General features: G+C 36.5%; 1 protein-coding gene across 2 annotated transcripts in view; it reads right to left on the reverse strand.

Annotated features, from left to right (window-relative positions):
- PCLO (piccolo presynaptic cytomatrix protein) overlaps positions 1-16,615 on the reverse strand; it is a 285,323-nt gene that overhangs the window by 37,109 nt on the left and 231,599 nt on the right. The window contains exons 20-21 of one of the 2 annotated variants that reach the window (XM_059712171.1): positions 11,882-12,076; positions 10,519-10,593 (exon numbers count right to left, since the gene is read on the reverse strand). In XM_059712171.1, coding sequence (XP_059568154.1) covers positions 10,519-10,593; positions 11,882-12,076 — 270 coding nt within the window. The remainder of the gene's footprint in view (positions 1-10,518; positions 10,594-11,881; positions 12,077-16,615) is intronic. The other variant, XM_059712170.1, reaches the window with a different exon arrangement.

The raw sequence follows: 16,615 nt of genomic DNA on the forward strand, positions 1-16,615 counted from the left end.
CCCCAGTGTGGGGCGTGCAGGAAGCAACCAATCAATGATTCTTTCTCATCATTGATGTTTCTATTTCTCTATCCCTCTCCTTTCCTCTCTAACCTTCCTCTCTGAAATCAATAAAAATATATTTTAAAAAACTGTGAGGTGTCTGCATATTTCAGAATTTAGAATTCAGTGCTAGGAATGTATAATGCCCTGCTGCCTGTGATTTCTATCATTGGTTTTATATCCTTGGTCCAGCTAAAAGCTATTTCCAAATATTTCAGGAATAATTTATAATGTAGGTAGCCTGCCATTTCCCAAATTACTTGGTTGATATTAGTATTATCTGCATTGATACAATCTATAGGATTTAAGATCAACTGTTTGAAGTTAAGAGAAATCATTTAATAATTATTTGTTTATTCCAACAGTTTAATGATAGAACTGAAATAACCATCTGGCTATTTTAGAAATTTTGTATGTATTGCACGTAGGTTTTTTCTTTGGCTAGCTTTAGTTTAGCTGGTATTTACTTTAGGACCTTTACTATTTCCCCACTGTCACTGCCTATCTTTCAATCTCTTCATCCATCTGCTATTATTGTTGTTGTTTCTGTTACTAAAGAGACTGTAGTTTTATCTGATTTGTTGGCTTGTTTTGAGTGTGTACCTGAAAATGTCAGGTTTTAAGTTCCATTATTACTAACTTTATTTGGTAGGCTTCCCTTGAATTATGTCCACTTTTAAAAAATATATTTTATTGCAGTTCAGGGGTATTAATTTAAGAAGAGATGTTGTATCTTACAAGAATTTTATTTTATTTTTTTCTAACTTTACTTCAGTATACAGTATTCACTATCCAATTTGGAAAGATTTAAAATAAATCAGTACTAGAAAAGTGTCATAGTTTTAACACAGCTATTTATAGGAGTGTTCACACACTCTCAAATTACAAGTTTTCATAAATAAAAGTATGAAAATAGATAACTGTGATCTCTATATCAGTCATTTATAAACTTTGGTGTGTGTGTGTGGCAGACGAAGGAATAATAATATTGGGATTTTTAAAATAAAAATTATTGGTTAAAAAAGCACAAAGACATTAAACATTTATACCAAACCATAAGGAATAGAATGTCTTTTTACCTTATAAAAATCAAAATATGTCTCTTAACATATTCCATATTCACTTAGTAGTACTATTCAGAGAACGAGATGGGGAAGTGACACCTCTATCCGCTATGTTTTAGGAAAGGTGATGAAGCTCAAGTTCACACTCTTCCCTCTCCATCTGCATTGACTTTATGGCTGAATTTTTCAAGATATTTTAATGATCACTTTAATATTCTGTTTTTATCTAATGTTATCAGTAATTTTCAGGTATCCTTCATACTCTCTACTCACTCATTCTCTACCTTTGCAGATAACAGTTTCAATGATTATTCCAGTAACAGAAATAATATCATGTAACTTCAATATAACAGGTGTTTGGAAATGAGAGTAAAGTTAGTTTAACTAATAACATGGTAGAGAGGATTTTTTTCTTACGTAAATATATGCGATGGCTCAGTAGTCTACTATAGTCCTTGCATTTATGCTCTAATGTTGCCTTTTAAGTCCATCTTCCTTTTTAACATGTTTTTGGTTCAGAACTGGTTTTTGAAGAAGTCAGTTAAAGTAAATGCAGATTAAGTGGGGACCAAAATTTCAGAGCAAATACTGGGTAAAAGTTTGATTAAGATATTTTCAAAAATGAAAATTAAGATAGTAAATTCATTTTATATTTAATAAATTTAGGTTATAATTCCAGCTATGTCCAAATAAATAGAACAATCAAGTAATTTATCAAATACCAAGATTTGGTTTTGATAAAAGATGCTAGTACAATTTCTGTAAACACTAAAAATTTTTATCTTTAAAAAATTAATGGTAAGGAGAATAATATTTGAAAGAAAAATCATTCAAGATCTACATCAAGTCTTAAAGGCCAACCCTTAATTTTTCAATATTCATTTCATTTTCTTTTGAAGCAGAAATATTCTGCCTTGAAGTTTACTTGCAAAACATGCAGAATTGTTTGAATAATTATAAGAAGTTTTGAAAACGGATCTTACATAATCCAGAAACTGATAACTTAGATCATGAATAATTAGATAACAAGGACATTGATCTTAAATAGAATTCAAACAGTTTTATTTATATTAAAATCCTGCTCAAATACAGTATATTTCCAGTATAAATATATACAATTTAATAATAGCAGCAGACTAATTTATATGGCTAATGCTACATGGCTGAATAGTATTTTTCATATCACTCAAATGTAGTCAATGGCCACAAAATAAAGGAGTTTAGACAATTATTTAATAAAGATGTGTCCAGTCCCATGGGACCTAACCTCTCTAGTTAATTTCATTAATCTGTCTACCTTCTCCAAGTAAATCATTTTCAAATACTTTCTCTCCTCCTGTAGTTGATTATATTCCAGTGAGCTGTAAAGATTATTAATGTGAATGAGAGCCAAACAAATAAAATAATTAATTACACTTCTAGATATTTCTAAACATGATCATGCACATAAATTACATTTTTTTTCTTTCAGTACCAGTTGAAGGTAGACAAAACTCATACTTTCTCATTCTTCATAATTCGTCTCAGATATCTTTAATTGGTTATTAAATAAATAATACCAGGATAGAAGATTCACATTAAAAATGATTTTTGTCTATTTTTGTTTACTGTAGTTTCACTAACACTTTGAGGAGGTTTGGAATATAATATTAATTAAAAAATAAACAAATGTATATATTAATATAAATGAACTAATACAGGTAATTCAGATAATATTTTCTAGAAATAATAAATATATTTTTTTCAGAATTTCCTTTTTAGATCTAAACATGCTAAATTATATGCTTGAAAATTAGGGATCAGAAATTTGGTAAGAGGTAAAAAAATTAATTTTTTCCTCAAATTTAAATCAAAGTGATGATCTTCAGTTTTTCTATTATTTCTACCAACACAATTAATTTACAGTATGTAGGTCTAGTACTATACATAATACAACAAAAATTAAAAGAAACAAAATTTATAAACAATTGCTTTTCAATAAATTTGGTCTTCAGGACAGGGACACATAAAATTTATTCTATATTTATAATTCTCCCTCTCACTTCATGTTAATTTGGTCACAACTTGATTAGCTGATAGGCAACTTACCAGTCAGATTTTGAAAGCAAGGAGTAATATAGACATATAATAATAATTTAATCTAAATCATTTCCAATAAAGTATTTTGAATAATAATTTAAAATAAAAAATTTCATCAATCTGAATAATTATAAGTTAACATTAAATGAGAAAGGAAAGAAGGGGTTCTGAAGTGTAATATTACAGATATAAGGCATATAGATATAAGACAAATATAATTGTATCTTGGAAGAAACCTCTAATTATCCAATGTCTTTGGCTGTTAGAATAATTATGATTGTGCATAGGTATAGATCAGTGGCTTTTTTAACATTTTGATCTCAAGACCCCTTTTACATTTTAAAAAATTATTGAATTCCCCAAAGAACTTCGTTTTATGTGAGTTATATCTACCAATATTTACCTAATTAAAACTTAAGAAAAACTTAAAATAAGTAAGTACATTTTCCATTAGTCATCAAAGCAATGATGTCCTGACATCTCATGTAAATGCAGGAAAACTCCATTGTACACTTGAGAAAGAATGAGAGTTAAAAAAGCAAATAATATCTTAATATTCTTAAGAATTTTTTGACCTTTTAGACCCTTACAAAGCATCTCTGCAACTTCCAGGGGTCAATGAACACACTGTGAGAATTACTGGTTTAGATCTACAGTGATAGAAATGCAGTGTTAAATGTGAAAATGAGAAGAAACCAATTAGCACCAGCTTTTTTTGATAGTCACCTATTTTTATACTAAAAAATCAAGTTGTTAGCCTTTCTTGAAAATATTTATTATTGCTCTTATTATCCTTTTTAACTTTATAAAGTTTCTTCAAAACTTATTACATCCAGAACTTCAAAACCCTAGGAATATAAAATCTGAATTAAAAATTATATGTATTATACCAATTTTTTTGCGCTTATTTTGCTTTAAAAAGCTATTTTATGATATGCAGAAACCCAGAGTAAATAATGAGATTTGCTGGCATAAAATAATGTAAATTCTTCCATAAAAGGGGTTTTCTTTAAAGTTTTAAAACTTTTCTTGTAAATTAATAGTTGAATGGAGCCAAAATAGTAATTCAATATTTATGTATATAGAAATTTAAATTATATAGTATAAAAAGTTTATTTTCTATGTCTCTATATATAGATTCCAAATTAATTTTATATAAAGAGTTAGATTAAAATATAATTTGACAAATAGAATTTTAAATACTGTGGTATTGTGTTTGTAATGAGGAAAAGCCAATTTTCCTTCTATTTTCTTTTATGGAAAAATACAGCAGAAATTTTATTCTACTGTCTTTCTTATTTGTTTAAAAATAGGGATCCATGATCCTGACTTTCAGCAAGCATTTTCTTCTCAAAACATATCTGTTCTTGTTTGATTTGTAATTTCAACATCAGTTTTTTGATTAATTTCTGTTCAAATTATCAATTTAACTAATTAATAAAATTTTATCTTTCAGTATCTTACCTTGAAGATACTAAAGTATTAAAGGATTGAGCTATGATTATATATCTACTTATTCCTATTTGTTCTAAAAAACTCAATACCCCAGTCAAAATTCTGTATTTCTAATACACTATATTTTAATTTAAAATCCATTAATGGCTCTGAGTGATTAATTATATTTTTACACATTCCACACAGTAATAAAATAAAAAGGATAGTTTCCCAATCCTCCTCAGTACACATGAAGATTCCTCTCATCCAATCTCATATCCATATGTCCCCCCACCCCTACAGAAAAGAATGGGTGAAATATCATGATTTTACATAATGCAACACATATGGATGAAATTGGGGGGAAGTAAGTAGTTCATGGGTAGTTTAGATATCTGGATTTAGGCAATCCTATTAAGTAGCCAGACAATGTCTTTGGAATTCCTCTGCCTTAGGTAGCATTTCCCTGGATCCCTCCAACCCAGATGATAATGTTCCCAGCCCCATGCTCATATTGTACTCTTTGTCCACGGTCCCTCACTGTGCCCCATCATGCTCCATTTTTCTTGCCCTGGCCAGTGTTGCTAAGTGGTTGGGCATCATCCTGTACACCAAAGGGTTGCTGGTTTGATTCCTGGTTGGGGCACATGCCCTGGTTGCCAGCTCCATACCCGTTAGGGGGCATACAGGAGGCAGCCAATCAATGTTTGCTCACATCAATGTTTCTCTCTCCCATTCCCGCCCTCTCTCTCTAAACATCAATAAATACACACACACACACACACACACACACACACACACACACACACACTAGTGGCCTGGTGCACGAAATTCGTGCACATTAAAAGGAAATTAGAGGAAATATTTTAATATTGCTATTTGCCCTTTCTCTATAATAGAAGTGTCAGAGATGAAACAAAATTAGTAAAATGTATATAGAATGATATATAAATTTATTAATAAACAAACAATAACAGTTTCACATCCCCAGTCAGCGCTGGGCAGGGGAACATAGCCTCACGTCCCCCAGCTGGCACTGGGTGGGGGATGCAGCCTCATGTCCCCTGGCTGGTTCCAGGCAGGGGATGCAGCCTGACAGGGGACGCAGCCTGATGTCCCCCAGCCAGCACCAGGTGAGGGACGCAGCCTCACGTCCCCTGGCCTCGCCACAGACGCAGCCCTGCCCACCCACGCCTACAGCGCACACAGCCTCCTGCTGATCAGTCATTACGGCGTGAGGCGTCATGACCACTTGCATATCACCCTTTTATTAGTGTGTGGATATATATATACACATATATATATATATACACATATATATGTATATATGTATGTATATGTGTGTATATATATATATTACATATATGTGTGTGGATATATATATATACATATACATATATATATATATATATATATATATATATATATATATTTCACATATATATGGATAATTTTCTTGAGCCCAAAGTAAAATAAGTGCATTTTAAAAAGTTTAACTTTGGTAAAGACACCTCATAATCAGTACTTAAGGGACTCTGGCATGTTAAAATTAGGCCTTTCTCTTCCTCTCAAATAATGCATTAATAGTTAGATCCAATTATATAGGCCCATAGCTTGATCATTTGACTAAGGCACAGCATACTAAAAATAAATTTGATACTTAGAAACGCCAATTGTCTTGCTATTCATGTCAGATGAAATGAACATATACATTCCCAGTGTGAATCAGACATACATTATGTGGGTGGCTCCGTGCAGACCCATGGCTACTACTGGAAAAGAACCAACATATTCCATCGAAGGGAGGTCAGTGGATTCGTATTTGTGAATGGCGGTCCATAAACAAGAGACAGTGTCATATGGTCAGAGCTATTCATTTACTGTCTGTGACTCTGCACGTGTAGCAGAGAGCACTGACAATAAATGTTAGATGACTCCAGAAAGTTGAAAATGCACAATTCTAAGGACATATGGAAACTCTTAAAAAGAAAAAAATTACCTTTTGTAATAATTCCCTCCACTCCCAGTGCCACCCCGCTTCCCACCCCAGCCACCCACTACCACTTGCCCAAGAGAGCCACTCCACAGAGGGATGGCTTACTCCAAGTTCCCCACGGCCACATAAGCATATGAAGCTCTTCTGTGACAGGTGCCGCAGCGAGCCTTGCTGAACGTGGTTTCCAGCAGGGGTCGGTCTGTGGAAGTAGCTTCAGGCTTTTCTCCTACAATCGGGCCCCACCTAGGAACTCAATCATAATCCCCCACACAACTAATTCAATGATTCTTCTCACCTAACCTCACCAACCCCTCCCAACAGGTCTTCTTGCCCAGAGTGAAGGGAAATTTCTATTCACCCCGTGTTACTGGTTCTCAACTTAAAACTCACCCAAAATCTTAGCATCAAACAAAAATAGCTCAGGAATTTCCAATTGCACTTAAAATGCAATATATTGAATGTTGAATAAATTCATTTGCAAGGTTTTACAGAGTGCTTCAATTTGTTTTCATGTTGGTATGGTTTACAAAACAAGCAAACAAAAAAACCTCTTTACTTTTTAAACTCTCTTCCCCGGTTGGTATCACTTTCTGAAAAGAGAGGGCCTGTGTTCAACCCAAACAACTGGCTTGAAAAAGCCAGTTGCAGGGATTTCCAAATACAAGCAAGAGTTGTTTAAGCATCAGGGTGATCTGGCACAATCTGTCTAATGTTCCCCCTCAGGTTTCCTAGCATGCAACTAAACCCCAGAGGGAAAGGAAAAATTCCTTTGGCTTACTCCTTAATTCTTGCCTGACCCGTATTTTATGCTACTTTAAGCAGAAATCCGCTGAAAAGCTCAGAAAAAAATAAAAAACACTTGAACAGCTCTTTAGGGACAATTTCGTCACCCTTGGCAGAAATGACATACAGCCTCCTCTACGGACTCTGCTTCCTACCTCATTGCGCCTGTGCAGTGAGAGGATTTGATTTTCGTGGTTTGTGGCAGCGTAATCATCAGCCTTCAGAAAAGAGGATCGTGTAGGTAGAGCAGCAAGTCTAAATTGTATTCATTTCTAGAAACATCTAATCATGTGTTGGAACGTGGGTGAGAAATAAATACATAAATGACAATTGTGTTTATTGCAATCAGGGGAGTTCGATTTCAAAGGAGCTAATGTATTTAAAAAGCAAAGGCTTAGGCCTCATAACAAGACTAGGGTTATATTGCCGACTTTGAAAATTTCTAGCTGGATGGTCTCTCCTAGCCCACTGGCTCTCTAATTCAGTGGTTCTCAACCTTCCTAATGCCACAACCCTTTAATACTGTTCCTCATGTTGTGGTGACCCCCAACCATAAGAGTATTTTCGTTGCTACTTCATAACTATAATTTTGCTACTGTTATGAATCGTAATGTAAATATCTGATATGCAGGATGTATTTAAGCGACCCCTGTGAAAGGGTCGTTCGACCCCCAAAGGGGTTGAGACCCACAGGTTGAGAACCGCTGCTCTAATTGCTTACTCAGAAGAATATAGGCAATGAATACCTCATCGCCTTGGTGTGATAAAATGAGGAGATGGACGACAAAACAGTTCATACAACATGAAGAATTATTTCCATGCAGGTTGTTGTTTTCAGAATGCAGATGGGATTATATGAACTCAATTGTGAGGTTTGAGATGGGAGACTTTTATCCAATCTCTTAAAATCAATAATACTTAATTCTGCAGTTAGTGAACAAGAACTTGATGGCTCTTCATATGTTTACATCTCTTACCATTTTTTTTCTCTCTAAGCTTTGAAGTCATTATATGGCATTTTATAGAAATTTAATTCTATATTTGCCACTAGTTGTTTGGCAAAAATTATATTCCTGGTACATTTATAGTAGCAGGGACATAAAATATTTATATTTTAGAAAACAGGGCATTTGCTTTATTATCTATTAAAATAAAATTAAATAATAATCTATGCTATGGTATATTGATTTCCTTTTGATTATAATTTCAATAAAAAATGATTTCAAGATTCAATCATAGCACTTTAAAGGTAGGAGAATATCCACTGGAACATTATTCAAAGAAAGGGGATTAAAAACAATGTGCTACAAATTTTAACAACAATATCTAGAAAAAAATCAGACAAAATATTATATAGTAATACTTAAATCATAATTAAACATAGAATGTGAAATAAGGTAAGTACTTTACTATTTTGATATTTATAATTATGAAATATTTGAAGGAAGAAAATGAATACCATTAAGAAATCAACAAAATTTATTTGATGGAAGAATAAGGTCAGAGGAGGAATTTAAGTAATTTAGAAAAGCACTAGTAAGGCTAACTAGAAAGAGTAATTTGTGCTTTGGAGCTAATCTATGAATTGGGCACATTCAGAATTATGCTAATGTTTAAGCTAACTGCTTATAAAGCAAAAGCTTAGGCCTAGTAACAAGACAAGGGTTATAGTGCCAATTTTGAAAAATTTTAGGTACCTAATTAAAGAAACATCATAGTGGTTTGCTTTTCATGCTGCCACATATATCTTCCTTAGTCCCTAAATATCTGATTAGTTGGGATAAGAGTGTATTAATTTCTTTAGTTTTTCTGAGAATAAAGAGAAGTTCTATAGAATAGTTTAAGGACTGACTTTAATTTTGTGGAAAGTATAGAATCATAAAGTATTTTAGGCCTAGAAGAGACTTAGGGGGCAAACACTGCTATTCTATTTAGAGAAAAATAACACTATATGTTATATATGTTTCTGAATTGAATTTGAAGATAATTTTATAATCACTTTCATTTGATTCCTGTCACTGGCACCCTTTCTCAGGGAAAATTTCACAAATGTTGGGTCAAATTAGGGACAAATATAAGCTTGCTTTCTTTTCTGAACACAGCAATGGAATAAGTTTAGATGCATCTCTACAGCAAGGACTCACAGAATTTGTTTCCTCTATCCAGGACCCTGAGAAGATTGTGAAATAGATCAGATGTGGGAGAAAGAAAGAGTGGAAGCATGGCCTGGGGGTCCCCCAACTCCATTATTTACTTACATGTTTATTAAGTAAGCTCTGATGCTTTTATTTGGAAATAATTTTCCACCTATTTTATAATGTTTTTGACATGAAGCTTTGGTCTGTTCCCCAAATCACTATTATTATAGCTCTCACTAACAATGGAGCAGTGACTATAAATACTCTATAGCAAGGAATCAAATGAGAAAGCAAAAACTGACACACTCATTTTAAGCTGCATCATATAACAATGGCTCAGAACCCAGTAGTTTATGAATGAAATAAAGATACTTTATTTATTACACAGGCACTTGGATATTCACATGCCCAACACGATACACTTAACAACTACGGAAACATGAGTGGAAAATGTCTGTTTGTAGGATAAAGAGAAGTTTCACCATGTAAAGGTGAATGAGTGCATTAACATTTTTTCCCTTTACTTTCCTCTAAGAATTTCCAAAATCCACTGAATTTTTTAAAAGTTACACTTGAAATGATATGTAACAAAAACTGATCTACATATCCACTGGTACGCTAACTCGAATTGTGAGCAGTTTAAAGTTTTATCACAATGCAACATATTTATAGTCATGCTTGAACAGATTAGGTTAGTAGCATGCATTCCATTCTGCAATATGAATACTGTTAATCTATTTCCCAACAAAAGTCAAAAGATGCCCAGTGCATAGAAAAATACAAATCACTGTAGTCAATATATTATGGGGCGGATCTTGGGACTTACACGGTGATGATGAAGTCCTGAAATGCCATGCCCACAAAAGCACATTAAAAAAGGGATAAACATATTTTATCAGACAATCTCTAAAAATGAAAAGACGAGGGCTTTACATTTGGGAATGTTCTTGCTGTGTGCTTTGAATAGTGCCTTTCTGCTCACCTCCTTCTGGCTTGACTGGTCCATCAGACATCACCTTCCTGAGGGCTAGCTGGCTTTGGTCTTGGTTGCCATTGGCTGGTGGAGGCAGATTATCAGACTGAGTTCTTTGAATGGGGAGGACGCCTGCTATGCTGTGTCTGTGCTGCTTCCTGGCATGATTAGACTGACCGCTTTTATGTGCTGCTGGGGCAGTGTGGGTGAAATGGAAACCCAGAGTATGTATCCTCAGATGGAACCAGCTTAGATGTTAGTCATGCAAACAGAAGTGATCTTTTGCTCTATTTAAAGAAGCTGTGTTTTCAAATGCCAAAATGACACCACATGCACAGCACTAAAGGGGGTTAAAACTGGCTGTTTCTTTGGACATTATGACTTTGGGAGATGGGGAGAACGTTAATCTTTCGCCATTGTCTGGCTAATGCCCCTTGGAAGTAACAGTGCATCTACATCTGTAAAAATATCTGTACTTAATATGTTTTCATATATCAATCGACTAAGTTTTCACAAATTAAATGAAACTACGGCAGTTAAAATGGGTGAATTGTTAAACTTCTATTGATATGTTGACTTTCAAAGGATTTCCAATCGTTAGAAAAAAAACCACCTATAAATTCTCTGTTATCATATACAAAGTGTGATCTAACAGGAGGGACCTGATTGTGCTCCTTAATGAGGTTTCTGCCTCATCATATATGCTTATTCACATATTATTAATATTATATACTTTCTTGAGAATATAAGACATGTGCTTTTCTTCAGAGACTTCTTTTTCCAAAAGACTATAAAGATTTCCACATGGGAATCTACAGCATTTCACATGCGTTATCTATCAAAGTTTTTAAGCTTGAAATGGCTTTTCCCCCTATGTTCTAGAACTTGACTATTGGTCACATTACTCTCCCGCCTCAAATTTTTGAGTGCTTTTAGATGCAAGAATCTCATGTATAATCTGCTTTAAATGCCTGTGTGTGTGCTTTTTGGGTGTAATGCCTGGAAAATTGGCAGCCACTGTGCTTATAATTCCTGTATTCTATAGGATAATTAAGTGCACAACAAAAGGACACACAACGTTGTTTGCCTGCAAACATCACAGACACAGCTATCAAATACTATGAGCCAGGTTGGATGGATGGTGGAGACAGAGGAGAAACAGCCAGTTTTACTGCAGTCTATGTAAATTAAAAAACTCTAAATAAGAAAGAGCATAATTATGTACTGATAGTTCTTACACAGACAAAGGGACAGAGAACAGAGTGAGCAGGATGTGCCAGAAACAGAAAGCAAACAGGAAAGGACAGCAGGAAAGAAAGGCAACAGATGAACATTAAGCTGCCATGCTGAGGAACTTATTTGCGTCTTTTACTTGGTTGAAGGCGTTGCTGTTGCACGGCGGCTTCAGCAGCGGCTATAGCTGCCCCTGCGTCTTCCAGGTGGGTCTGAGTGACGCTGGTTTTGCTTTGACTGCGAGATGGTCCGTGAGAGCGGAGATGGCCTTCAGATGAGGATTTCGAGCTGCCAGGACTACTATGGGATTTCTCAATGGTGGGAACCTGCATGTCTGGTGACAAAAGAGTAAAACACGAGTTAGAGTTGCCCCAGCATTCCTCCTGTCAAGCTTGGTCTCACATTATTTGAAACTGTCTTGAGATTTAGCTTAATCTGTTTCTTTTTTGGCTCTTTTATGAAACTGGTCACCATACAGTAATATGGTCACACATTTGGGAAGCAATTTGGGGAGGAAAGGCAAATGGTTGACAATCTTGAGAAGAGAAATTTGAGAAGAGGAATACATTCTAACTAACCTTATGTGAATGAATATATTACAGTTTCACAAAGCAGCTCTGCTAATTCTAGTAGGGACCTGGTGAGAGACAATAGGCTTATACTATAACAGGAGTACCTGTAAGTAAAAATGTACTGAATTCTTGGATTAAGGCGTGTGAGTCACTAGGAGATATTAAAAGTGAAGATTGCAGAATCCTCACCTCAGGTGATTTTTGAGAATGTTTCTATACCTCACACATAGTCATAGAGAGGGATTTTTACATTCATGATCTTCAGAACATTAATCAGGGCAGAGTTGATCTGACTAAATGGAATCCATAATCTAATCCAGCCGTGGGCAAACTACGGCCCGCAGGCCAGATCCGGCCCGTTTGAAATGAATAAAACTAAAAAAAAAAAATACCGTACCCTTTTATGTAATGATGTTTACTTTGAATTTATATTAGTTCACACAAACACTCCATCCATGCTTTTGTTCTGGCCCTCTGGTCCAGTTTAAGAACCCATTGTGGCCCTCGAGTCAAAAAGTTTGCCACCCCTGATCTAATCTAATAAAAGAGAAACATGCAAATTGACCGCACCTCTGCTATGCCCCAAGCCATGCCCACAGCCAATCAGAGCGACTATATGCAAATTAACCCAACCAAGATGGCGGCCGGAAGCCACGGAGCTGGACCAAGCCAGAGGCTTGGTTCGCCCAGGCGATGGAGGAAGCCAAGCTTCCTGCCTGCCCTGGCTGGCTGTGGCCTTGGCTCAAGGCAACAAAAGTTTCAATTATAGAAGATAAATAAATCCCAGATACCTGCTTCCAGCCAGTCTCCACTGGGAGCTTGGGTGGCTGGGAGCCGTGGCCAGCCTGCAAACAGCCATAAGCTCCTCACCCAGGTTGGCCACACCCTCATGGGGTGAGGGACCCCACTGGGGGGCTTGGTCAGCCTGAAAACATCCTTCAGACCCTCACCCAGGCAGGCCACACCTCATGGGGTGAAGGTCCCCACTGGGGGCCTTGACCAGCCTGTAAACAGCCATCAGCCCCTCACCCAGGCTGGCCAGGCACCTCAGTGGGGACCCCCACCCTGAAGGGGCTGTGGCCAGCCTGCAAACAGCCATCAGTCCCTCACCCAGGGCTGGCCACACCCTCATGGGCTGAGGGTCCCTGCTGTGGGGTTTGGCCAACCTGCAGCCATCAGCCCCTCACCCAGGCTGGCCAGGCACCCCAGCAGGAGCCCCCTCCCTGAAGGGGCTGTGGCCAGCCTGCAAACGGCCCTCAGCCCCTCACCCAGGCTGGCCAGGCACCCCAGCGGGACCCCCACCCTGATCCGGGACACCCTTCAGGGCAAACCAGCTGGCCCTCACCCATGCCACCAGGCCTCTATCCTATATAGTAAAAGGGTAATATGCAAACTGACCTAACAGCAGAACGACTAGGAATGACTGGTCACTATTGACACACACTGACCACCAGGGGGCAGATACTCAATGCAGGAGCTGCCCCTTGGTGGTCAGTGCACGCCCACAGGGGGAGCTCTGCTCAGCCACAAGCCAGGCTGACGGCTGCCAGTACAGTGGTGGTGGTGGGAACCTCTCCCGCCTCCTCAGCAGTGCTAATGATGTCCGACTGCAGCTTAGGCCTGCTCCCCGCTGGCAAGTGACATCCCCCAAGGGCTCCCAGGCTGCCAGAGGGATGTCTGACTGCCAACTTATGCCCAATCCCCCGGGTAGCGGGCCCCAAGCCAATAGGTGGACATCCCCCGAGGGGTCCCAGACTGCGAGAGGGCACAGGCCAGGCTGAGGGACCTCCCCGAGTGCACAAATTTTTGTGCACCGGGCCTCTAGTTAATCTATAACTCAATCTATAACTCATCCATCTAAATAATCTATAACATTCATTGTATTAGTGGTTTATCACATCCATTCAGTTGGCTACTGGATATGGATGCCTCAGTTTGCTATTTCCTAGAACATTTGCCCTTAAATTCATTCCTTTCTAATGGGCAAAGAACTACTTTCAACTTAATGTACTCTCCGAGAGGAGGAGAGAAGGAAGCAATACTTTGGTCCAAAATAAAATTTGTATTTAGTAGTTTTAGCATATCAAGGTAAGATACTACATAGTTATTTCATATAGGCAGTAACTCAGTTTTATGAGGAAGATTAATGTTGTGTTATACAGTAATTGGTAATGAACCTTCCAAAGGATAAGCTAATTCAAATGGGAATGCTGTGCCTATTGCAAAATGCAATGCATGACATTAATATTTAAAAATATTATTAGTTGTTGCACTGGCTTGACATTAATATTTAAAAATATTATTAGTTGTTGCACTGGCTGGTGTGGCTCAATTGGTTGGATCGTCATTCCTATACACCAAAAGATGACAGGTTCAATTCCTGGTTAGGGCACATACCCAGGTTTTGGGTTCAGTCCCTGGTCCAGCCTCATACTGAAAGCAACCTGTCTCTCTCTCTCTCGATCTCTCTCTCTCTTTCTCTCTCTCTGTCTCTCTCTCTCTCTTTTTCCTCTCTTTCTCTCCCTCCCTTCCTCTCTCTCTAAAGTCAATAGAAAACATGTCCTTAGATGAGGATTTAAAAATAATAATAATTTTTAGTTGTTTTAAAAATATATTTTTATTGATTTCAGAGGAGGAAGGGAGAGGGATAGAAAGAAACATCAATGATGAGAGAGAATCATTGATTGGCAGCCCCTCCCACACACCCTCTACAGGGGATGGAGCCCACAATCCTGGCATGTGCCCTGACTGGGAATGAACTGTGATCTCTGGTTCATAGGTCTATGCTCAACCACTGAGCCATGCCAGCCAGGATCATATTAGTTGTTTTTTTTTTTTTAAATCATAGAAATAGCTCAAGTCCAAATATTTAGGAAAGTTTTAAGTAAATGTCAGTGTATAAATTGTTTTGATATGATATATTAAAAGGAAGGCGCAAAATTGTGTATAATCATATATGTAATGGCTAAGAATATATTTATGAAAATAGGGATTGAAAACAATTAGAAGAAATATGTATAAATGATGATTATGTCTAGTCAAAGAAACTCTTAAGGATTTTTTATATTTCCTTTATGAAATACCCCAGTTCATCTTATAACATCCTATTAACATGAATTTTGAGAGTTGGAAAAAGAACCAAATAGCTCATATAACCCAACCTTCTCAATTTTAAAGGTTGAAAAACTGGAGCGTCAGAGAGGCGAAGATCATGAACTTAATCATGGGCTCATCTGAGACTATATCCCATTTTCTCCTTATCCTTTGGCATAATACTATATTAAATAATTCTAATATAATTCAGCCTTCAAAATATATTCAATATGCAGGAATTCATATTCAAAAAAGATAGTGAACGAACAAAAAGACAAAAGCTTTTCTACTTGAAAACATCTCCTACCCTTGGACGGGTCAGGGAAGATTCCATGGCTTCTGCTTTTGATGACAGATGGCTTTGGTGACTGCTGGCTGCTTTGACCAGAGTGGGACTTGCCCATGATCAATGCTTTCAGTCTGTTCTTTGAGCGGATACCACCTGGGAGTGTTTATCGAGGTGAGATGTGCTAGATAAATCAATCAACACCTGAAAAAGAGTACAATAAGTTAATATTAATTTATAAATTAAGCTATAATAAATTCATTAGTTTTTCTGTGATCTGAAATTTAATCAAGGACACAAACCCAAGGATAATGAGGTTGTCTTCCTAATTTTTCTTCATCCATGGTATTGGGATAAGAAACTTGTACATATTAGATATTTAATGAATGTTTGGTTAAACTGAACTGAATAAAATCTTTAAACTATTAATTACATTTTTGGGTGATGTTATAAAAACGTAGAATGAAAGAATTGCTTCATGAAATAAAAACTTGGTTAAATGGACACATTCTAGTCTTCAAAGTGGCTAGCATTTTAGGTTACAAGAGGGACAAAATTAAAAAAGAATGAAAAATTTGCAATTACTAACATATTCCCTCTATTTTAAAAACATACTTAGTTTCACATCTGAAATAGAGATGTAACTAAGTTTATGATGAGGAAAGCACTGTGTCATGTTGAACTGGCAGCATTTTTACTTTCTTAGTGGTTCATTAATAATACTGGAATTTATAGTTTGCTGGCATCTTAGATTTGATGAGATATTAAAAAAGAATACCATCAGCACAATGGAGATATTCTCTATGTTCATGTAAAATATAATAAATTACAAGAACTTCAGTAAGTCAGTGTTTTTAACATAGGGCCATTAGTCAGATGTAACACTTCATCCTGTAAGGTCCCCGTAGTCTGGTACACCACA

This window comes from Myotis daubentonii, chromosome 10 (genome assembly GCF_963259705.1).
Source record: "Myotis daubentonii chromosome 10, mMyoDau2.1, whole genome shotgun sequence".
Taxonomy (NCBI): domain Eukaryota; kingdom Metazoa; phylum Chordata; class Mammalia; order Chiroptera; family Vespertilionidae; genus Myotis; species Myotis daubentonii.